A 24,220-nucleotide genomic window follows, 5' to 3' on the forward strand; every position below is an offset into this window, starting at 1 on the left:
GTCAGCACAGATAGTCTCATTCTTCTTTTACAAACGGTAGTCCCCAGTCAGGGCCAGAACGCGCTCTAATTACCTGTAGCAAAGGCAGATTATTGTAAAAAAAATTATGCTTTTGTGCAGCTTGGAAGTGTTAATTGACTGTTTGATGTGTGACCTCTGGAGTGGGAGGTATGGAAAGCTTTGTAAAGTGTTTTGTTGTAACACCACATGGCTCGCTGAGAAACTCAGTATGTATTCACGTTTCTTCCGCCACTATTAATGATCTTGACGTGAGGCTGGCACGTAGCATATTGTGCCGGCATTAACTTTTTTTAATTGGTATTGTTTTGCAGATGTGGACAGGTGGCTCAGAGGTCAGAGTTCTGGGCCAGCGTGACTGAGAGCCTGGGTTTAAATCTGGGTTTCAGCCACCCCTGTTGTGAGCTGATGTGAACAGGCTCGTCAACGATTAGTGCACAAAAGCCATCATATTAATTAAGTTTAGTTTGCCTTTTTTTCAAAACGTTATTTTTCAATATATAATATATAACTTAATTTTTATTCCCATGCAATGAATATCTTTAACAGGTCAGTTTACGGGATCCCCGAATTAGTTCCGTGCCATCTCCTTCCATGGGCCATTCAACAGTAGAGGTGGTGCACTGCTCTGCAGGATTTACGAATGGACACATAATGGCATGTCATCGATAGCACAACTGGAAAATAACTGTGGGAGAAGACCACACAGTTAAATATATTTAAAAAAAACATTATTTAGATGTAAAAAAACATTGCTCATGTTCAATAAATTATACACTCACTACTTCTGAATCAACAGAATTGTCTGCAGCACATTTTACTCACTTCATGCTAATCCTTAAATTATTCTGCACAACATGCTAACTGTTAAGGGACCATTAAAGACGTATTAACAAATGATTAATTATGTTGAGTGCAAACGTGTAATCCTGTAGATTTTTGCCTCGTCTCAATTTTCAGTGTTTCTCAACTCTTTATCCTGGACGGACCGTCGTTTTGTGCTGAGAATGTTTCCGCCTAACCAGTGCGAGTTCAGGTTCTATTGTGCTTTAAAGAATTAAAAATCCGTTTTTGTTGTTGTAGCATAATCGTCAAGTATACAATAGTTACAACGTCAAAATGGAAAGCTCCTCTGTACGCTGAACAATCACTCTCCGTTGCTAGATGAAAGTCTCACCTCACACCATGTTGATCGTGTGGGTGATTTGAACCACTGGGTTTTCCACCACTCTACCCCATGAAACAAATACTGCGTATCAATAAGTTAATCAAAATGAAAGCACAATAATATAATTAATATATATTATACTGGGTGGCCCAAAAGTCAGGACACATCGGGTTATTAAATTTATTTGAACAAATAAAATGTGATTATATAATTTATTTATTTTATTTTAAGCAATGCATGAAAGCATTCTTTTTTTAATGAAGAAGACACGCCAACTTACAGTGGCTTACTGCAGCACAGCATAGTTATGACAAGGCTCTATTATTGCAACTCACTACTCTACGGGACGTCTGGGATTTTTTTTTTACCAAGCTGCAGTGTACACAAAATGCTTTGGCACGTGTCGTGACGAGTACCGCAAATGCGTACCAAGCTGCATTGGCTTCCGGTTGCCGAACTAATAGATGATAAGGTCACACTCATTACACACAAAGTGCTTGCGACAAATGAACCACAATTCCGATGCCGATCTCGTCAAGCAACATAAACCATCACGAAAACTCTGGTCATCCTCGCAGCGGCTTTTGCTAGCCATCGAATAATCACGGTCACTGCATCGCCTGCTTTCAGATGCGCTTCTGCGGCCATCTGGAACGCTCTTCCTTCCGATATTGGGAAGCCACCAGGAGTTATGCACTTAAAAATAATCTAGTTTCTAAACACATTTCTTTCGAACTGTTTTTGGTGTTCAGGTTGTTGTCCGTCCAACTGCGCCTCCGATTATCGCGGATGACTACGTACGGTGTTCGTCGTACGTCCAATGCACGCGCGAACCGCGGGAGTCGTAAGCGGAGGCAAAGTTTGGCGTGCGCCCTCTTCGGAGAGAGCTTCTGCGCCCGCCTGCCCTCTGAGCATAATGAGTGCTCGTTAAAAATTCACAGCGGCGCAAGGCGGCGGCGCGTCACCACGTGCGAGCCGAGTGGCGCGTTATACCCCACACCCACCAACCGCCCCACGAAACTCCTCGCGCGACTGAAAAAACGAGATCGTAATTCTCACGAATCGAGCAGTCCCCGCAGGATCGCTAAGGAGCGGCCTGTCGTTTCGGCAGCGTCGCGGAGATGCGCACCGTTAAGATTAGCCGCCCGAGTCGGCAGTAAATAAATGGATAAATAAACGGGCGAGCGGAGTGAATGCGTAAATAAATAAAGGCGCTGCATTAATAGAGAAATTTCTCGCCTATCCGGTGCGGGGAAATTAAGCAGATAAAACACTCGTGGCGGAGACGATGTGGCGTGCAACTATCCCTGTCCGGTGCTCCCGCTCCCAACATAAGCAAAATTTAAAATTTGACGGCAGGACCTGGCTGATGGATATGGCAGCAGTGGCATAACCATCAAGTGTGCAGGCGCTGCAATTGCACCAGGATGCTCTGCCCCAAGGGATCCAGGTGCCAGGCTACAAAGAGGGTGCACATTGGACAGGGGAGGGCCCTATTTTCATTTCTTGCACCAGGCCCCATGCCAAACACGCTACATCACTGAGATCCATAAACTTACATAACGACCTGTTGACTCGCATAAGAGACCCATAGACTGGCATAGGACCCAAAGACTAACGCAAACCCATAGACTTTCGTATACGCCCAAAGACTAACACAGAACGCATCATCTTCGAGAATACCAATGGAGTAAGAACCCAGTGGCGTAGCTATCGAGCGTACAGGCAGTGCAACTGCACCGGAGGCAACCACGCTTGTTGGAGGAGCGCAGACGACGCGTTACGACGAAGGTAATTGGCGAGGCAACCCCCCCCAACCCCCACAAATTTAATTTGTAGTGCCAGGGCCCCATGCCCCTGCACAGCAGCGTGTGACTGTATCGGAGAGCAGCCGAGCGGCGTCAGCGTGTTCATTGGGGACGTCTTTCGCTCACGATGTTGACAAGTGGCTTCATCATCGCCCTCCCCGTACGGCGGAGGTGACACTCAACCCCACGTCACAACTGAACCCCACCCGCTGATCGTACTCGGAGAGGGGGATATTCAGTATGATCTGAATGATTTCACCGCTGGTCGCGCATACAAATTGAATGGGAGGGAATGTAGCGCACTGCAGCACTCAGAAATTTAGTTGAGCCCATATATTGCACTCCTGCATTCCATGTTGAACCCAGCATTCTGAGTTTATATTCCAGCCATGGCTAACATCAGTGGTAAGTGATATCTAAACAGGCTCTGAGTCCCCCCTTCAACTCACGCTGAACAGAACGTGAAAGTAAGGTCACGTAACCCTGATCGCTGACGTGGCATGGAAAGGCGTTCATGGAGCAGTGGATTTACAAAGGGCTGTGATTGGTCAATTGCTAACATTGTGTTCCACGTTGCTTCAAATTAAAGGCTGGAGCGGAGTGTCACCACAAACAGCGAGACTTATATATATTCATGCACTAATCTGGCGGTTCATGGCTTAAGGTTAGTGGCTGCGCAGTGCAAGGTAGTGAGACAGAGTCAGTGATGAATAAGTGGTGCCAAAACGTATTATATAAATCATCGCAATCTCTGCACAACATGAAAGCTGCAAAGCATGCAGAGTCTAAATTTCGATTTAAAGCTTTCGTGACTGCAAGGATTCATCTTCTTTGGTTCTTTTGGTAAAGTCACGTAGAATGATAATAAAATAATAAATTGATAAAATAAAATAACACAATAATATTCTCACGACGTTTCGGCCACAACACAGAGAATATTATTGTGTTATTTTATTTTATCAATTTATTATTTTATTCTCATTCTACGTGACTTTACCGAAAGAACCAAAGAACATGCAGAGTCTGACGATAATATGCGACCACTGCAACTAAGCAAATATCAAGATAAAATAATAAAAAATCAGAATAGGGCTATGCAATCTGATTTCTATCCATTGTTTGGTGCCATTTGACCCAATTTCATACCAATTGTGCTATCGGCGTCATGTCTCGCGAGATGAACAATCTGTTCGGAAATCTCAGAGCAGCGCCAACCCTTTGTGTTTTAGAACAGCCCGCGAGGAAGCATATCGCGGTTACCTCCGAGATCCTCTCAAGTGATTGATTGAAATGGATCCTCTGCATCCTGCACCGTCCCAGAATATCGTCTTTCCAGACCAAGACCATCAAGCAGCAAGACAGCTCTGGACGAGTTTCGATCGTCTTCGGACCGCAGAGCTTCGGGGGAAATTCGGCGCCAGCTCACGGCCTGGGTGCTGCTGCTGCTGCCGCCTTTCCTGTTCATCTTGCCGAAAATGAACAACAACATCTTCTTGATGATCTCACCAAGGAGCATAAACCATCATCGCGCAAACTCCGGTCATCCTCGCAGCAGCGGCTTTGGATGGCCATCGAACAAAAACTGTTCACCGAATCACGCACTTTCAGATGCGCCTCTGTGGCCATTAGGAAGCCACTGGAGCCGTGCACTTTTAAATCTGGATTGAAAACTGATTTGTCTAGAACTGCTTTCTGTGTTTAGTCTGTTGTACTTCCCAGCACCTCCAATTAGCCAGGTTGGCTACGTACGGTGCGAAAGAAGTTCATCATACATAGGTACATTCGCATATCTGTGGTTCCTCCTCACGTCTCCGAGCCATTCTCTCTCTCTCCCTTCGAGAGCGAGCGAGTGGCGTGCGGTGCCTCATTACAAGTTGGCTCTCGTCTGCAGAGCCTGCCTTCTTAATCGACAGCTGCTGGATCACTCGATGTCATTGGCAAGAGCACGCCACGAGGTAAGACTTGGAGACACAGAGTGGAGTTCTATGGTTCTTTCGGTAAAGTCACGTAGAATGAGAATAAAATAATAAATTGATAAAATGAAATAACACAATAAAATTCTCACGATGTTTCGGCCACAACACAAGCGGCCTTCATCAGGTGAAGGGACGAGACTGGAGGACAGCGCTGGAGCGATCAAAGCCAAGCTCAGATCGCGACCTTTAAGCTGTGTGAGAAGAAACAGAGCGCCTTGACAAAAGAATTAGCATAGAATTTAGCATTGAAATAGCTGAGTGATTAGCTTGTGACTGGTCACAGAAATGGCTATGTTAAAGTCAAAGCATCCACATCCACAGAGGCACCCCTTGACAAAGGAATTAGCATAGAATTTAGCATTGAAATAGCTGAGTGATTAGCTTGTGACTGGTCACAGAAATGGCTATGTTAAAGTCAAAGCATACACATCCACAGAGGCACCCCTTGACAAAGGAATTAGCATAGAATTTAGCATTGAAATAGCTGAGTGATTAGCTTGTGACTGGTCACAGAAATGGCTATGTTAAAGTCAAAGCATACACATTCACATAGGCACCTAGTACAAATAAATCAGGAGAATTTAGAATTGAAATAACTAGGAGAATTTAGCATTGAAATAACTGAGTGATTAGCTTGTGACTGGTCACAGAAATGGCTATGTTAAAGTCAAAGCCTACACATCTGAGCTATTAACAGTAACTGGGTATACACTACACTATATAATGAATACTATATGGTAAACTAATAAAAAACTAAAATATAAATTACCTCAATGTTATCAATAAACTCTATTTATTCTCCAATCTGCTAAGCTACCAACAATAAGTCGTTATATATCACAATGCTATATGGCGAAAAAATGGGTGGATTCTTACCCTCAACTTTAGCACCACGGATAGCTATGAGCCCCGTTCAGACGGACGAGTTCATCCATGGTCAGAACGGAGGAGGGGAAGAGAGACAGCTGCGAGGCGCTGTTATACTCCATGTTGTAAACCATACCATTAACCGTGGTGTGAGAGGTATTAAGAGTCAATGCCAGCGAAAGAGCTGCGGTCTGAAGGTCATCGTAAAATACAATTAATTAAGAACGGAAATGGTTTAAAACATCTTTCCAATGGTTACTAAGCCAGAATCCATCTTCTCGGTTGAAATTGTCTCTGTGCTTGTATATGTGAATGGCCTCATGAACGAATCTCTCATGGTAGCCGGTTGGTTTGCAAAGAACCTCCGTCTTGGAGAAGTCAATGTCATGTGAGCCTACTGAATTATAACAGTGATCTGCCACGGCAGAGGAGTTCGTTCTACCGTGTTTCAAGTCTGCTTTATGTTCGTGGATGCGGTCCGAGATATGTCGTTTGGTTTCTGCAATGTAGCTACTACCGCAGAGGCACTTTAATTTGTAAATGCCCGGGTACTGTATGTCTGGAACAGCATATTTTACAGATGGAACCAGATCACGGATTTTATGTACTGTGTTGAATCGGACCTGGATCTTGTGTTTATTCAGGATTTTGGAGATCTTTTTAGAGACCCCTGCAATGTAGGGTAAGGTGATGGTTTTGAGTGGCTCCACAAGAGGATCCTTCTTCATGACTGGAGTGATGGCTAAAGATGAGGGTAAGAATCGACCCATTTTTTCGCCATATAGCATTGTGATATTTAACGACTTATTGTTGGTAGCTTAGCTGATTGGAGAATATATAGAGTTTATTGATAACATTGCGGTAATTTATATTTTAGTTTTTTTATTGGTTTACTATATAGTATTCATTATATAGTGTAGTGTATACCCAGTTACTGTTAATAGCTCAGATGTGTAGGCTTTGACTTTAACATAGCCATTTCTGTGACCAGTCACAAGCTAATCACTCAGTTATTTCAATGCTAAATTCTCCTAATTATTTCAATGCTAAATTCTCCTATTTTATTTGTACTAGGTGCCTATGTGAATGTGTATGCTTTGACTTTAACATAGCCATTTCTGTGACCAGTCACAAGCTAATAACTCAGCTATTTCAATGCTAAATTCTATGCTAATTCCTTTGTCAAGGGGTGCCTCTGTGGATGTGTATGCTTTGACTTTAACATAGCCATTTCTGTGACCAGTCACAAGCTAATCACTCAGCTATTTCAATGCTAAATTCTATGCTAATTCCTTTGTCAAGGCGCTCTGTTTCTTCTCACACAGCTTAAAGGTCGCGATCTGAGCTTGGCTTTGATCGCTCCAGCGCTGTCCTCAAGACAGTCTCGTACCTTCACCTGATGAAGGCCGCTTGTGTTTTGGCCGAAACGTCATGAGAATTTTATTGTGTTATTTTATTTTATCAATTTATTAGTTTATTCTCATTCTACGTGACTTTACAGAAAGAACCAAAGAAGATGAATCCTTGCAGTCACGAAAGCTTTAAATCGAAATTTAATAGAGTTCTACTTACGTTTTCCCTCACCACGGCAGTGTCACGCCTGCCTAAGAAAGGCTGAGAACAGAAGGTCAGGAAATCTGACCTCTGCACTCGAATGTTCGTGAACCAGACCCGTGAGGCTTCGTGCTAACCAGGCCATCGCTCGTCGACAGACGTGAAGGATAAAGCCACAAGGGGCTCCTCAATGGGAATTTGTGGATGAGGTTTAAGTGGGCGGCTATGCAGGTGACAAGGCAGTGGATGAATTCAACTGATTGATGTGCAATTTACACAGCAGAACACACAATGGGCATCACGTTCTGGTGTCAGTCTGCCAAATAATACACCCACAAATAGCTGGAGATTCAACCAAGATAAAAACTAACTTTTTAAAATTTAATATCTGGTATAAAACCTTATTAGCTATAAAAGCAAACATATAAATGACAAAAAAGATGGAATATCTGTATACGGTCAATTCCACGGTCATGGAATTACAACCGTTGGACAGAACCTGACGATCATAAAATTGGACGCAAGCATTATATGGGCGTTCAGAGCTTCTAAAAATGTTTACGCTACGATACATTGCAGGGCCCATTGCATCGCCATGTCCAAAATGCCTGCATTATTCTTGTGATGAAAAAAAAAAAATTCCGCCATGTGTGTTGAACTTATTTCGCCACTGTACGTAGCCAACCGTGCTAATCAGAGGAGCATTATCGCAGAACCGTCCAAACTTCTGAAAATGCAGACATTATATCGGAATGTCATTTAACCCATCGCTAAATGTGGATCGGAGACACGAACAGTCACGGAGAAATATGGAAAAGCTGGAAAGTGCCTGAAGAAGTGTGGAGAGGTGCACGCTTGTAATTAACACTGAGAGACAGTAAGCGGAACACATGGATTCGAGAGGATACAACGCGGCGAGTTAGTGATGTTATGTAGACCATAAAGAGAATTAAAGTCTGTTCTCCTGCGTTGCTGTATAACAAATCGCGTTATGATAAATAATATATAATATAGGGCTAAGCACGGTCCGCGATAACACGTGACCGCTTATTCCTCGCGCTGCGACGTAGTTCCATTCACTCGATCGCGTTGCATCCAATGAAAAACACGCAGCGCTATAGGAGAACAAAACTGTAATTGGCCTTGGGCAGCCCACGTTGCTAGAAGGGATGATCGCTGGTGGTTGAAGATAAACGAGGACACGCCAGAGAGGACGTTGAGCACGCAGGTGGAGCAACTGAAGTTGGCTCGCGCTAGCTGGAGCGTTACATCTATCGATCGCAAGAGTGGCATGGGGAGGCCTTCGTCCGGTGGTGGACTGACCATGGCCGATGACGACGAGTTTTAAAAATAGCCGCTGAATCTTTGCCGGTGTGCTTCCATAAATCGTTGCATAGTGCGTGCTGACCACTGCCTTCCTTCGTGACCACGAGGGTTTGTAAAAGCCACACCCAAAGCTTAATGGGGCTCTTTAGAAGCCCCCCGAGCGATACTAAGCATCGCTCGTCTCGTCGCGCCCACGTGACGAGGGACGTGTGCTGCTGTGAAGAGGAAGGGAATGGCTCTACATGTCATACATACATAAACTCATCATACATATGTGGCGAAATAGAATGGGTCGCTACGGCGCATAGCGCTGTTTACTGACAGAGAGGGGAATTGTGGGTGGAGCAGCCGATCTGCCAGAAGAGCATGCAATGCCATGGAATGGGTCACTCGGGTGCATAGCGCTGGTTGCTGGCAGAGAGAGGGCATCTGAGGACGTAGAAGCCTGGCCGGCTAACAGGGCACGTGATAGGCCGGGGTAACGGATGTAGGGCAAAGGTGACAGAGGGGACACGTGGGGTATAGCCCAGAACCTTCTGGTAGGTTCCAGAAGTGGGCGTGGCCGAGGGTGGAGCCAGGCCACGCTGGAGGGCATAAAAGGGAGGTCCCGAGGCTGAATCGGGGCTGTCGTTTGGAATGGAACCCGTCGTGCTGCGTCTTCATCTTTGTCTCCTCGGCGTCGTGGGTCAGGCAGCGTGCCGGCTGTCCTAACCTGTCTGTAGTTATCCCGTGTGTGAACAGAAGTGTTTAAGTGTAGAATAAACGTATGTGCCTCCCACTATTAGTGTCTCCGAAGTGACTCATTACACATACGTAAACCCATCATGTATGCATAAGCTCATTTCTTTCTTTAGAAATGATTTTTGTCTTTTGTTTGTTGTCCTTCCCCCGCATCTCCGATTGGCGCGATTGGCTACGTATGGTGGCGAAAGAAGTTCAATGTGTGGTACATACACACAGGGTCAACGGCTCGGGGAACTTTCAAAACAACGTAGATGATGCAATCATAAAAAGGGGATATCACAAGAGACTCAAATGAAATCGGGGTTATCGGTCGGCAGTGAGGGAGAGGGGAATGGAGAGGGGAGGGGGTGCAGAGGGTGTGGAGGAATCCTCTCAAACCCTCACCAACGCATCCGTTGCATCTCAACTCGATTGCTGCAACTTCCTTCTCCACGGCCTCGCCGCCAAATCACTTTAACAGCGGACTGACTCCAGATGGTCCAGAATGCCACTGCCAGATCTGTCACCCACGCGCGTAAATGACACCATACCACTCCCTGATACGCCAATCTCTCCATTATTGCGAGGTGGACTCGCAATAATGCCTCATTACTTTTCAGCCCCCGCCCAGCTACGACCAGGCCTAACCCAACCCCTCCCCTGATCAATCCCTCCTCGTTCTACCGTCGTTAAAACTTCACCATCGCTCACAATAACCCACTCCTTCATTTCAAATCATCATCCTATGTGCAATTCCATAATTGCTCCAAAGCGCCTTGAAGAAAGGTGCTATGTAAATATTGATGAGATGTCAAGGATTGTCATGTGTGTATGCTGAACTTCTTTTGCACCGTACGTAGCCAACTGTGATAATTTGGAGGCTCTCATAGATCTTGAACAAAAGTTAATTAGAATCACATGCGTAAGAATGTCGTGGTGTTTCCGACTCACGTACGATGTGTGTGTGTGTCATGTGATCACGTGGCCGCCGCAGCTACTCGCGGGCCACTAATTTCGCCAAAATGCTGAACAAAAATAAACAATTATTTAATTGAATCGCGACCCTAAGACGTGACAGTCCATCAAGTCGCGAGGGCATGAATTGAATTAACCCAGAGTTCTCAGTCAAATCATCTTTACATGTTTAGCGCGTGAGCTCCACCCCTCAAGCCGCCAAATAATAATTCCGTCGGCAGCCGTCACTGGCACCTCCACTGCCCAATTTTGAAGTCTTCTTCTTCATGACACCCCAATATTGTCGAACCTCCCAGATAGAATCTGAACCATTTGTCATTCTAGGCAAATAAAAGTACTCCGTCAATTAATTTCAATATGCTCACACCAACTGTACTATTTTTATGTTTTACTTAAAATGCGTAATAACGGGCATGTACTATGAAAACATAAGAATAGGCTGTATCTTTTCTGGCAATACGATAGGCGTTAAGATGTTCAAACAACCAATAGAAACCTTTTACAAGTTATCAAGTCTGCATTAACCACACAGTACTTGTGGTGAACATGCAAACAAACATGCTCTGATAATATATGGCACTGTCTTTGAAACTGATTGGCTTAAACAGCCTTCTTTAGAGCCCCATCTCAGCAGTGTCGGACCAGAGGACAACGCCAAAAGGCGAACAGTACAAAGACAATGCACGTATCAGAGCACTGAAAGCTCGGAGTGAGCAGCTGTATCATGTACTACCACCAATGGGGTAATATTGTGATGATGGCCAATTGTCAAGAACAGTGATGGAGTGGCTGCCAATGAATGAAATGCATCCAAGTGGACGTCCGCCGGGCCAGATGGAATGAAGAAATCAGCTCGTGAGCCAGGTGGCTATGCAGTCTGTTGCATCGCAGAACCGTGACCTGGGGAAGGCCCTCATCCAGCAGTGGATTGATTGTGGCGGATTACGATGATGGTGAGGATGACTTGCTAAATGTGGAAGCCACTGGGCTTGGATTGCGACTCTCTGTGTTAATCCCTACTTTGGTAGTTTTACTTTAAATTGCATTGCCCAGATGGATGAATGTAACGGAAACGTGCACGAAAAAAAACATGCTGACTCTCTTATATGTAATTTATGCCCGTACCCATAATTGTGCCCCAAAGAGCCGGGGGCCTAATTATCCATGGAAATGCCAACAAAAACAGGCACAAACCATTACCAAGCCACAGCCGTTTAACCCTTTCGTCTCCGTTGCCCACACGTACCCAACCATTCCCTGTAATACCCTTGTGCTGTCTAGCCTCGCAGACCGGAGTGTTGTGCTGTTAGCGAGCCCCTATTAGGCCAGGGCAGTACATCACCCGGTGCTGACATTGACACACACGAGTCCCATAACCAGGTAATCATTGAATGTTAAGTCAACCAAGGGGTGGCCCAGGACTGGTTTAGATATCACTGACCACTGGTGTTAGCCGGTGGTAGCCAGGTAAAAAAAAACAAATCAGACCACTGGTTTCATAGGGCACATGGCTCTCTGCTCTGCACGTTACAAAAGACAAGATATACGGCCCACCTCGCCCCAAACATCCACAGAATGTAATGACAAGCGCTGTTAATGAGCACCTATAAAGGTCGGCACAACACACAAGGCGGACGGTGTTGCCAGCACCACGCCTGCGCCGCCTTTGTCTCCCAAGTACTTAAGGCTTACACCATTGCACCACTTACTAATTTTGAGGCTGAGTCGACCTAGTGGAAGCCCAGGCCAGATATCACACACCGCCGATGTCAGTTGCGATCGCGGATCAAACTCGGCTCGCCGGGTTCGCAGCGCGGCGCGCTAACCACTGTGCCACCGCTCCCAATCCTCCACATACGCACAACCCCACCGCGTCTCCTCCTTCTCGTGAGACGTGGCCAAACGCAGCACCGAAAACGGACCGAATCTCCCCTCGGTTTTGACGACGCTCGCAGAAGGCAGTGGCTAAGGGTGACTCGTTGATCCCACCCGGGGGGATGGGGGCGGGGGGAGAGGTCGTCCCTGCTTGGTTGTGAGTTTAGCCGAGAGCAGGGCCACATGACAGACGCCGAGTGAGGCACAGGCCTACACCGACGCTTCGAACCCAGGGCCCTCGGCGGGGCGAAAGCGTCGTACGGAACCGCGAGCTTAACTATTGACAGCCTCGCTGACGCCCCTGCGATTAATATTGCATGGACGTGCCTTGGGAAAGGATGGCCCTTCGCGGCAACGTTCGTTAGGGTGTTTCTTGCTGCAGAGATACAGTGGCGACAATTGTCTTCGTCATCATTGTTATTACATGAGTGTATATTTAGTTTATAATTTCGTTCCACGTGTGTATTTTTAAACGTTTTATTTCCCTGCCAAACAAAATAGGAACGCGCAACGTCTCCCGGAGTGTGTGCTTGCTGCTCGCGCATGAACGGAGCTAAATCAAAGGGCACACGTGTCATTACTCTTCTGCCCTCGTCCCCAAGTATTAAGGATCTATATTGAATACGTTCGTGATAAAGTGTGGAGGGTTTTTCAAGTCGAATGTTTGCAAAAAAATATTTGTTTCATCACGACTGTGCCACTGGTAACGAGACGGAGTTTCAAAGTCGGATCTCTTGCAGAGCAGCCCTTCACCTCTGAACTGCCCACGGAAGTGGATACTACAGAAATACCTCTGAGATGCCTTCAAGTGACGGCTGTTCCATATATTAGGCAACAACACTTTCCCACCTGCCCTGCCATTGAGAATAATGTTCATCACATGGCGGTTTCATTATCAGAGCTATAAATTAATGTAATTAAGTTTAGAACCAAATTTATTGTGATGGTTTTTTTTTAATGTGCAGTCGTTTGTATAACTGGGATGATACCATCAACTTACGGCACTTGAGAACCTGGTTTTCAATCACACATGGCTGAATCCTGAATGCAAACAAACCTCAGATCACAATTGTACTAAGTCGGTGCACCGATCTCTGTTTTAAAATGTCAAAGGACGTCTGCCCGATCACCCGATGACAGGCAATGTTTTCTCAGGCTCAGGAACCCTTAAGAACCCGGCGTTAATCACAAGTGGCTGCCTGGATTTCAAACCCAGGATCCTCAGCGTCACCAGCTCAGCGCTCAACGCTCTGATCTCTGAGCCACCGGCCGGGCCAACCCTGACGAATAAATCACAAAGTGCATCAAGGACTTACCGGTGCATTTCTTGGCGTGCACGGTCTGTCTTGCTCCGTGGCGGCTCAGCCGGCATTTGAAGTTCTCCTCCCAGAACTCGGCGAACCAAACGTTCCTCCTGTTGTTCTCCAGCGTACGGGACGTGAAGTATTTGTCGAACTCTGCAGGTGCGAGAGGTCGGACAACGCGGAGGTTTGCTCGGCGCCAGCCAATATCACTCACGGTGGGTCAGGGGGGTTATTGCTCATCCGGTCTATTAGGCGAATATTGCTCGGAGGGGCAGCCATGCCAGTAAAACAGCAAGGGGGTGGGGGGGAACGGGGTCAAGAGGAATAATAATAGTTAGAGCGGTTCTGTCGTTGCAAAACGAGCGGTCGGGTGTCGAATTTTATGATCCCAGGGAGCGTCGTCGCGAGTGTGCTACCCCTGTGAAACACGGGCGCGCGACGGTGGTGCAGTCGGGTGAAATACATTGCAATCGATGGTCGAACGAAGCAAATTATTTGGCGACGCTGCCGCTATGGCAGCAGAGCGCAGGAACAGTTAACGACGAACACAAACTCAACACGCTCGTCAACAACACTGCCTCGTGATAAAAATATATATATGAAATCGATGGCGTTTTGCGTGATGGCCCCCATTCGTGGCACATAAACCCGGGGTGCGCATAGCGCCATGCGTGGGTGTAAAAGAGGCAAAACAAAATGCTGTGATCGGGACAAAATGAACTGGGGTACGTTTCAAACGGGACGTTAAAGCTGAGACAAAATTGAATTAATTATTTAACGAATTACTGTACGACCCCAAGGGTGGTGGGTGGGGGGGGCAGTATTACGTAGATGACCTCACGAAGCATACGTAGCCTGCAAGATATTATTGTCTTGTGAGCATAGAAAATTCAAGGCAAGCAAAAAATGACAATACAACTGTTTAAATGATGAATGTAGACGTATTATATGGCAATGTATAATAAAATCCAACCAATCGTAGCCTGGCCGGTGCGAAGTTTGAAACGTTATTTAATTCGGAGCGAGTTTGCGTGCCGCATATTGAATTGTGTGCGCAATCTGACGTGGCTTACGGAACAACCAAGAACCAAACGGGGGTTGATACTCCAACTCTTTTGAAAAATGAGCGGCCCTATAATTAGTGTGTGGAAATACAGCTCCAACCCCATACTCCATTTAGAATCCACACGGTAATGTGCTCTGGAGGTTGTATTGATTTCTTCCTAAAGTTTCCCCATCAACAGTGGAGGTGTGCAATGCATCCGCAGTAATGCGCTACCGTATCCACACCCACTGTGGTGAAAATTGTGAAATCTAATTACAGCTACTGGCGGTGGCAGTAAAAGAAAGAAAATAACCTGTGCCGGATTCACTCGAACACGGAGCCGGGGTTTTTATGGCTGGCCCAGGTGTGTGGCAGAAGAACCATCGACGCAGCCAAGAGATACACAGAACACCTGGTGAGTCCAATTCACAGTGGCTAACTCGGCACGCACTCCTATTTGATACAAACACCTGTGTGCATGGCTTACTGCTGTTCAACTAAACTCTTAAGGGCCGAACGTTGGGGGGGGGGGTGTAACGATACGATCGATGATTCACCAATTAAAGCACGGTTTGATGCTCACGACACATTCATTGAATCGTGTGCATGGGAGAATTCTCTTTTTATTCATTGTATTCATTGCCCCGCACTGAAAGTGTTCCGTGCAGGGTGGGGCGGTGGCGCAGTGCTTCACGTGCTGCAATACGAGCCCGGCCAACCGAGTTTGATTCCCAGCCATGGCTAACATCATTGGCACGTGATATCTGAACCGGTCCTGAGCCCCCATCCCTCTTCACCAACCAGCGTGGTGAAGTATGGTGAAACAACCCCCCATGAGCAACGTGGCGTGAATTGATAACGAGCTATGCACGTGTATAAGTGACCCCTTCAGCCACTGGAGGTGCTAATGTTGATCACAATATTAGACGAATTTTTTAAAACAATAATAAAAATATTTTTCTTTTTTCGAATCACTATCCCAAATCATGACAATTCATCAAATCGCGGGGGGCTAGAATGGGTGGGATGGGGGGGGGGGCGGCTGCAAATTTTCACAGGCCAAAAACATTGTATTGCCCTGCAGTATGTATGCATGTACGTATGTTGAACTTATTTCGCCACTTGGAGGTGCGGGATTGTCCATTCATACGGCCATCCGGTCAAGGTGCAGTGCACCGGGAGACCGTGCCTAAGGTTCCGTCTGAGCGTCCCTACCGGCCACGGAGGCGCGCTTGGGCAGGATGGTGATGGCGCCCTCCGCTTCGTCCTCCTGGTTGCGAATGGGGGCGATCTTGGAGCCCCAGCTGTCCGACGCCACCCACAGGAAGTGGCCCGTTTGGTTCGCACGCCGAGTGGCCTCCAGGAGCCGTCTGCGGCCGAGGGAGGTGGGCGTGGGGGGCAGGGGGGGGGGGGGACAGGGGTAGGTGTGGGGGTTGGATGTCAGACGAGCGGTGATCCCCAGCCATGTAATAGGAGGTGGCGAGGTATTTGAAGCCACAATACCTCGCTGAGCTCGTCAAGGAGCAAAAATCATTACGTGAACTCCGGTGGTCATCCTCGCAGCAGCGACGGCTTTTGGCTAAACCATCGAACAAAGGCGGTAACCGCATCGCGCGCTTGGAGATGCGTTTCTGCGGCCGTCTGGAATGCTCTTCCTTCTGATATTAGAAGGCCACTGGAGCTATGCACTTTTAAATCATCATCTAGATTGAAAACTCATTTCTTTAGAACTGTTTTTTTGTGTTTCGTTTGTTGTTATTCCCCACAACTTTGTGGGGAAGTTAACAGTGGGTGACCTATGCAGACAACCCATCCCTGCCGTAGGAATGGGCATTTTCCACCACTGGCTCAGGACTGTGAATGGAGAGATGAGCACAGGCTCAATGCTGAGCAGGAATAAAAAAAAAACATTTTACTTGTGCTTTGAGTTGAAAGTTGTGAAATTTCTTGCCAAACGAACGAATGGTCACCTGTGTCCACATTAGTCGGTGAGGTCAATCGCGACTGGGCGGTGAAAGGCCCAAGCCGAACAAAGCTTTTAGGTCGCTCGTGTAATGCAGGTTTTTTTTTAAGCATTGTAATTTAACAAGAAGATTCTCCCTTGTTCCATACGTTGTTGAGAATGTTCCATTAGGGAGATCAATAAACAAAACAGTGGCATCCAAGAAGATGCCCAACGAGGAGGTGGCAGCAATAGACGCTGCTCGTCTGCAGGTGGCAAGCGAAGCACAGGTGCTTTTGGCATAATTTTGTTTAAACGCAGACGTAATTTTCAAGCTTGGAAGAGTAAAACAAATACCCTCTCGGGGAGCTCTCTAATTTCCTCTAGTTGATGCCTTATTTCCAGCAGTGGCCTCAGCAACCGATTGCCTTTTGCTTCCATTCAATTTAAACTTTCATATGATGAACGGGATACGTCATATTTTTTTACATTTTGTAGTGCGCCATTCCGTCGCAGGACCGTGAGAGATGGCGACGGCTCGGGGAGGCCTTCATCTAAGCCAGTGGATAGATCACGGCTGGTTATGCGAATTGACTTTAACCTGCGATGAGGCTGCTTGGGTCGAATGCTCCGTGTCGGAACTCGGGAGCTAATACCCAGTAGCCCTAGTTGTTCTCTCCACCGAGATGGGCCATTGGAACAAAACAAAATATCGACGTTTGTCTAAATGGCTCCACGTGTGGACTACTCCAAAGCTTTCAACCAAGTCGCCGGCAAACCGCCCAAGAAAAATGGTCTGAAATTGGCACGCGGTGCCTGTAGCCACACAATTAGGAGGCAGGCCTGGAGAGTAAAATTAGCCGTTGTTTCAGTGCTTCTTCTTCTTCTTATCTGTTTCAGAGATATGCGATTAAGCTGTGAAACGACAACAAATGTTCACGAATAAACGGCAATGCCTTGGTGATCTCGGCAAGGACCATAAACCATCATGCCAAACTCCGGTCATCCTCGCAGTGGCTTTTGGCTGCGAGCCATCGAACAAAGACGATCACTGCATCGCGTGCTTTCAGATGCGCTTCTGCGGGCCGTCTGGAATGCTCTTGCTGCTTCTGATATCAGGAAGCCACTGGAGCTTTGCACTTTCAAATAAGCTAGATTAAAAACTAATTTCCTGAGAATTGCTTTTTGTGTTTAGTTTGTTGTCCTTCCCCCGCACTTCCAAGTAACATGGTTGGCTATGTACAGTGCGAAAGAAGTTCAACATACATGCAATGCTTCAGGAAATTATGATGGTTTCTACATACGCACAAAGCCTGTGTGATTTTTTTGCACAGTATTTTCTGTGTTGTTTGAAATGTATGGTTTTCCAGCCTGCACTATTGTTCCGCTATGATGAGGTTTTCGCCTCATTTCCAGATTTGATCCACAGTTACATGTGGAAATTACCTGTTTTATTTCCACGTGTGTAGCCGATGGGCACTGGTCACCTCCCGATTACATCGGACTGCGCATTAAAAAAGGTCAGAGGTGAGCCATTCGTCATGATTATTTATCCAAAATTTTTGGCAAGGCGATGCGCGGATTGGTGCCAGCAGTGATGTCCCATCTGGGATCGGTGCCCAGAACTGAGTGTAGATTTGCCAGGAACGCTGCGTTTTGACGTTGTCTTCAGCTGACCATCCCCAACTACGGTGACATAATCAGCTAAATAACAAGAGATTACAGATACGTTTCCTGCTTTGTGAGAAGAAATAAGTGGCTTCTATATTCCCCGGGAAAACCCCAGCCTCAGGTCACAGGGCGAAACTTACTTATCGAATGCTATTTCACGTGACTTCCCACAGTCAAAACACAAGTTACATTTACAAAATATCTATAGCTAAAGGGACGAAAATAAAGCTTCTGGATGAGGTTACTTTAGACATCGGTGGCGAATGTCCTGTTGGACACGGACGCAAATAGATGGACGAGTCCCAAGAAAACGAAAGCAAAACATGGACAAGCGAATTCATTAAGTGAGGAAACGGTTCCATGGAGAATACATGTTATAGTATTCACCGCAACGAAACTCAACGTATTCCGCAATAGCACTTCCTTTTAAAAGAAACAAAATTTATAACAAGCAATATTCGAGAAATGGCCCTTCTTCACAGTACATAAAAACAAGGGTCATTGCCCGAAATGTCGCCCGTTATATACTTGTTTATTTTAAGGCAGTCCTATTCATGAATGTGTTGAGTTTATTTGTTGTTTGTGCTCATGCGCCGCTGTCGGCGCGGTTGTCACAAAAGAATGCAAAGTAAAAGTTGAACTTAGCGCAGCTGATTTTTTATTAATGTATAATGTTTGACATCAATCAAACTGTTATATATAAAAAAAAAAAGATTTAAGTGGCCTCGGGCAAGACACGCCGCTTGCTAGAAGGGGTCATGGCCGGTGGTCAAGAACGATGATTGAGCGGCAGCTGAGGAAATGGAATGCGTTCCTGAGAGGACACCTGTGGAGTGGTGAATTCAGCTCGTGGCGGAGGTGCCAGGTGGGTTATCGCATGGGATAGTGAAAGGCGGCGGCTGGCTTGGGGAGGGGGCCTTCATCCAGCAGTGATATTGGAGACCGTGGCTGATAAAGATGATGGATGATTGTGTGTATTTGAGACAACCGTTACGTTCTCGTGTACAATTCATATTACACCGACACCGACCGAACGCGTACGCTCAAGTGTTGTTCGGCAGAGAAATATTAAAGACCAAACACATCTCAACGTAACCTGCATGTCGATTGTTCGGTGAGCATCTCTGTGTGAGCTCGGTGGCAACGTCTGACATCGTGACTCATCCCATCGGCTCACGGATCCACAGTTCATGGTGAATTATAACAAAGAGAAACACTTCTGAAGTTTCGATTTAAAGCTTTCGTGACTGCAATGATTCATCTTCTTTGGTTCTTTCGGTAAAGTCACGTAGAATGAGAATAAAATAATAAATTGATAAAATAAAATAACACAATAATATTCTCACGACGTTTCGGCCACAACACAAGCGGCCTTCATCAGGTGAAGGGACGAGACTGTCTGGTAGGACAGCGCTGGAGTGAAAGAGCCACGTTCAGATCACGGCCTTTAAGCTGTGTGAGAGGATGTGTATGCTGTAACTTTTAACATAACTATTTCTGTGAACAGTCACAAGCTAATCATTCAGCCATTTCAATGCTAAATTATATGCTAATTCCTTTGTCAAGGCGCTTTGTTCCTCTCACACAGCTTAAAGGCCGTGATCTGAACGTGGCTCTTTCACTCCAGCGCTGTCCTACCAGACAGTCTCGTCCCTTCACCTGATGAAGGCCGCTTGTGTTGTGGCCGAAACGTCGTGAGAATATTATTGTGTTATTTTATTTTATCAATTTATTATTTTATTCTCATTCTACGTGACTTTACCGAAAGAACCAAAGAAGACTTCTGAAGTTCCTTTGAAAAGTAAAATATATATACAATAAACGCTTGAGGAAATGCAGACGTATTGTACAATTTTGTGCTGAACGAGCAAATTAATTTTTAAAGAAATATTCATGTAAAGATGTCACGTCCAGTGGAATAGAGGATGTATTAAATGCACGGCGTTTGAAACTGACCTCAACAATTTTGTGACATTGCGAGTAATATCGAGGATTAATTTTTTTCATATTTTTAAACGTTCCCCACAATGGCACTTTCCCTCGAACTCGGCGACACTGAGCCTTGCGGTAAAAAAAGAAAAAAAACACGCAAGAATGTGTGAATTATACACGTTGCATAACCCTGAATTCTAATATTTTAAGCAGATCCAATTCGGTTCTGGTTTTCTCATGGATTCCGCAGCGATTGTATGCTAGGGTCCCGACTCATGTAAACTCTTTGGCCATCATTCTTCCGTCGCTTATCCAGAGAAGCCTCACCGACCCTTAGGAATCCCATCAGACACTGTGATGCCCAATAACAACTGGAGCTGTTTTCGTATCGACCGGGAAAAAGGGGGAGAAGGGATGAGGGGGGAGGGCATGGCATTATTGTTGTCTGGCTTTTTATTGGGAAAAAATCACGTAAAATGTTCTAAACGTTTTTCACTATGTACATTCAACACATGTTTGCATGTATATGTGTGCAATAACATGATTGTGTATACACATAGTCGTCTATGTATGTATTTAGTGGGGAGCTGTCGTGTAGTGCTTTGCACGCTGCGCTTCGAAACAGACCACAAGAGTTCAATTCCCGCTCACGGCCAACACCAGTGACAATGATCTGAACCGGACCTGGGCCTTACCCTAGGTCGACTCAGCCTGAAATGAATAACTGGTGTGGCGTGTAAACATTGCCACTAGGGAGACAAAAGCGGTGCTGGTCACCCACCCCGTCATGTGCTGTGCCGGCCTTCATAGGTGCTACTCGCTAGCGGCACTTGCCCCGACATTCTGTTAAGGCTATACGGGGGATCTTTGTCTTTGTGTTTGTATATATCAGTGGTAATTATCTGAACCAGTCCTGGTCCTCCCCTAGGTCAACTCCGCCTTTTTGTGCAGTGCGTGAACATGGAAGACAAAGGTGGCTGGGCGTGTTGATATAATAGCCCCCACCACTTAGTGGGCTTAATAAGCACTACGCTACCAGCACTTACCCCTAACAACGGCTCACTTGGGATCTTTGTCGTTTTTTTTTCCCGTCGTTTTTGTTGCTGCCAATGCACGCGCGCCGGGGCCGCGTCGAGCGACGACTCACTTGATGTCGTCTTCGTTGGCGAAGAGGATTATGGCGCGGGCACTGGGCGTCTCCAGGAGGCGGTGGATGATCTTGTCGAAGTCGCTCGGCTTGGGCTCGTGCGGGATCTTTAGGGACTGAGCGATGCACACGCCGCCCGGTGGCTTTCCTGCCGTCAGTTGGAGGGGGGGGGCGGGGTCAGAGGGGTGAGGAGGCACGGGGGTGAGAGACAGAGCGAGCAGAGTGAGAGGGGAGCGCGAGGAGGATTTGGGACGGTTGCAAAGGTTTAGAGCCGTCTGCGCGTGGGCAGCGTGAGATGGATGGCCCCTCGGTGGTCCAGGTGGGTGGCTCTGTGCCGGGAGACGAGGCTGAATGGAGCGCGGTGGCAGGCAGGAGCACGGGCGCGCACCCAGGGCCCCTCCACGCAGCGAGGTAACGCTTGCTCTATCACGCGCGCACACGTGCGTGCGTAGGCGCGGAGATATTGCAACTTAGAGCTCTATTTATAATGCGGGAGGAATAGCGATGTCTGCGCTAATATGCGCGATATTAAATTGTGCATGTGCTCTGCGGTGTTATGCCCAAAAGGCTGCATCGACCATTGCAAACATGTTGGGCGTGCGATACATCACAAAGGTCATTTGGGGGGGGGGGGGGAGATGTATTTTATTTGATAATGGAAACTGAAGGTACCAGAAGGTACACACCCCACACGTGCGACTGGGCTTGCTCTCAGCACTGCCATCTCCTAGCCACTTCGTAGCGCCACGCCTACAACACTTGGCAAGCCCTGGACGGTCACCCATTCAAGTCCCAACTCGGTTCGACCCTCAGCACCTTCTGAAATCGAATGAGATTGGCCGCATTGTATATATATGTGGAGCTTCCTTTGGCCCGTACGTAGTCAACCGCACAAGCGGTTAATTAAGAATATACTGCACACTCCTCTGTCAATCCACTGCTGGATGAATACCTCCCCCATGCTGCGTTGGTCATGGTTGGTGAAGTGGGGGGCGGGGGGGGAGCATGTCCAGGACGGGTTCAGTTATTCTTGCCACTGATGTTCGCCGTGGGAGCGAATCGAACTCAGGTGACCGGGTGTTTCTCCCAACATTTGTATTTCACAACTTGTCCACGTGTCATAGCCACAGCAAATTATGTGAACCTTTAGAAATGTGCAAATATATTTTTTATTAAATGCTTTTCGTTACATTATTAATATAAACGATTTAAACAAAAAAATTAAGGCTGACCAAATAATATTGAATTTCTACCATGTTCAGCAGTAATTTCAAAGACCAAAACATGCTGGCTGTATTACTCTTTCATTAAGTACGGTTGTTGTTGTTGTTTAACTCCACAGACCACAGCCAAGGGCGAGCCACAACGATTTGAATGCAATAATCATGACCGTACATGCACGGCCAGCGAAAAAACAACAAACCAACACCGGAACAGAATATGGCTAAGCCTACGATACATGTCAAACAGCATCCGTGGCCTGCCTGTCACATGTATTATGACTACGTGTTTCATGTTCTCTCTCTCTCTCTCCACGCAATCTGGCTAGAAGCAGTGCCATCTGTAAAATCGCTGCTGTCCGCCTGTCACTCTTATCGCGCGAGTGTGAGCCATGCATGGGGTTGCTGTGGTGCCGCTGCAGGCTGAGGATGGCCGGGGTACTTCACAAACATCGTCCGGCCTACACGGCGGCAGCGAGCAGGACGAGGAGTAAACAGACGAACGACGTCGGCAGTGGGACATCGAAGATCTGAGCTGGTCGGTAACACCGTTCACCACCGTGCACCGGCACCACCACCCGCCGGCACCACCACCACCAGCGGCGGCTGCTGCTGCTGCTGCAGCCGGCGATGCTGTCTAGTCGCGCGTGAAAGTGAGCGGACTCGGTTCTGTTCCTGTATAAGCCTCCGAGCGAAACGGCGGACACCAGTGCTGAATTAACACGCGGTGGTGCGACCCGAAAACGCATTGGAGGGAGATGCACAGCGCGACCGCGAACCCATATACGCAGGAGAATCAACAACGCTGCATGGTTCCTCAAACAGCATTCAACCACATCGCTCCCTCCGCTGTTCCCACAAACGGGCAACGGTTCCCATGGACTTCAGTTAATGAATTCTCGATCCCTGCTGAGGACTCGGGTCTACTGTGTTCGATCACGACACGGCTCGCCCAAAAGCTTCCCTTTCACCTCGTAAGAATATCACATTTTGGTCCACAGCCAACGGACTTTCCAGACCAATGTCCTCAAACAACATTTGTTTAAGTAGGCAAAGTCCAGACTACTGTAGGACTTTCTGATGCTCATCATCAGCACAGTGTGACTTATCAAACGCCGACGATGAGTAGGTGGGCTTGTGCAGGACATTAATCGCGAGAAGGAATGGAACGAGAGCGAAATATAAAAACAAATGCCCCGAGAGAGGGCAGGCACTGAGGAGATGGAGCGATGAAATCTGCTCGTGTGCAGGAGCGAGATTTACTAGCTGTTCAAAACTGTGAGGGATTATATCAGCGTGGGAAGGCCTTAATCCAGCCGTGGATAGACCACAGCTCGAGATTATGATGCGTATAAAAAAAACGTCAGCAGTGCTTTATTTACCTGGCTGTCAGGCTTTCCAAGATGAATAAATCTCACCATGTGTATTTGTATTATTATAAATAATGTACATGACAATAATCCGCGGAAGACGCTAAGTCTACACCGGGCGAGGTCCTGCACCAGTGAGGTTGAGGTAAAATTGTTGATTTTTTTGCGCGTGAGAATTTTCATCAATATTTGTTTACCGTTGTTCTTGTTATTGTTGTTAGTTGTAGCCGGCGAGGTCGGCTTTTTTTAGTTTTGTTTGGACAGCAGATGCTGGGTGACGAAAGAGATCTGAGTGAAAA

General features: G+C 46.8%; 1 protein-coding gene across 5 annotated transcripts in view; it reads right to left on the reverse strand.

Moving 5' to 3' along the window:
- Positions 1-24,220, reverse strand: part of GRM8 (glutamate metabotropic receptor 8) — a 132,782-nt gene that overhangs the window by 58,052 nt on the left and 50,510 nt on the right. For all 5 annotated transcript variants that reach the window (XM_032954332.2, XM_032954329.2, XM_032954331.2 and 2 more), the window contains 3 exons: positions 21,332-21,479; positions 15,855-16,009; positions 13,607-13,747 (listed from right to left, as the gene is read on the reverse strand). In XM_032954332.2, coding sequence (XP_032810223.1) covers positions 13,607-13,747; positions 15,855-16,009; positions 21,332-21,479 — 444 coding nt within the window. The remainder of the gene's footprint in view (positions 1-13,606; positions 13,748-15,854; positions 16,010-21,331; positions 21,480-24,220) is intronic.

Source organism: Petromyzon marinus, chromosome 14, assembly GCF_048934315.1.
Source record: "Petromyzon marinus isolate PM22_M1 ecotype Great Lakes invasive population chromosome 14, UKy_Petmar_22M1.pri1.0, whole genome shotgun sequence".
NCBI lineage: Eukaryota > Metazoa > Chordata > Hyperoartia > Petromyzontiformes > Petromyzontidae > Petromyzon > Petromyzon marinus.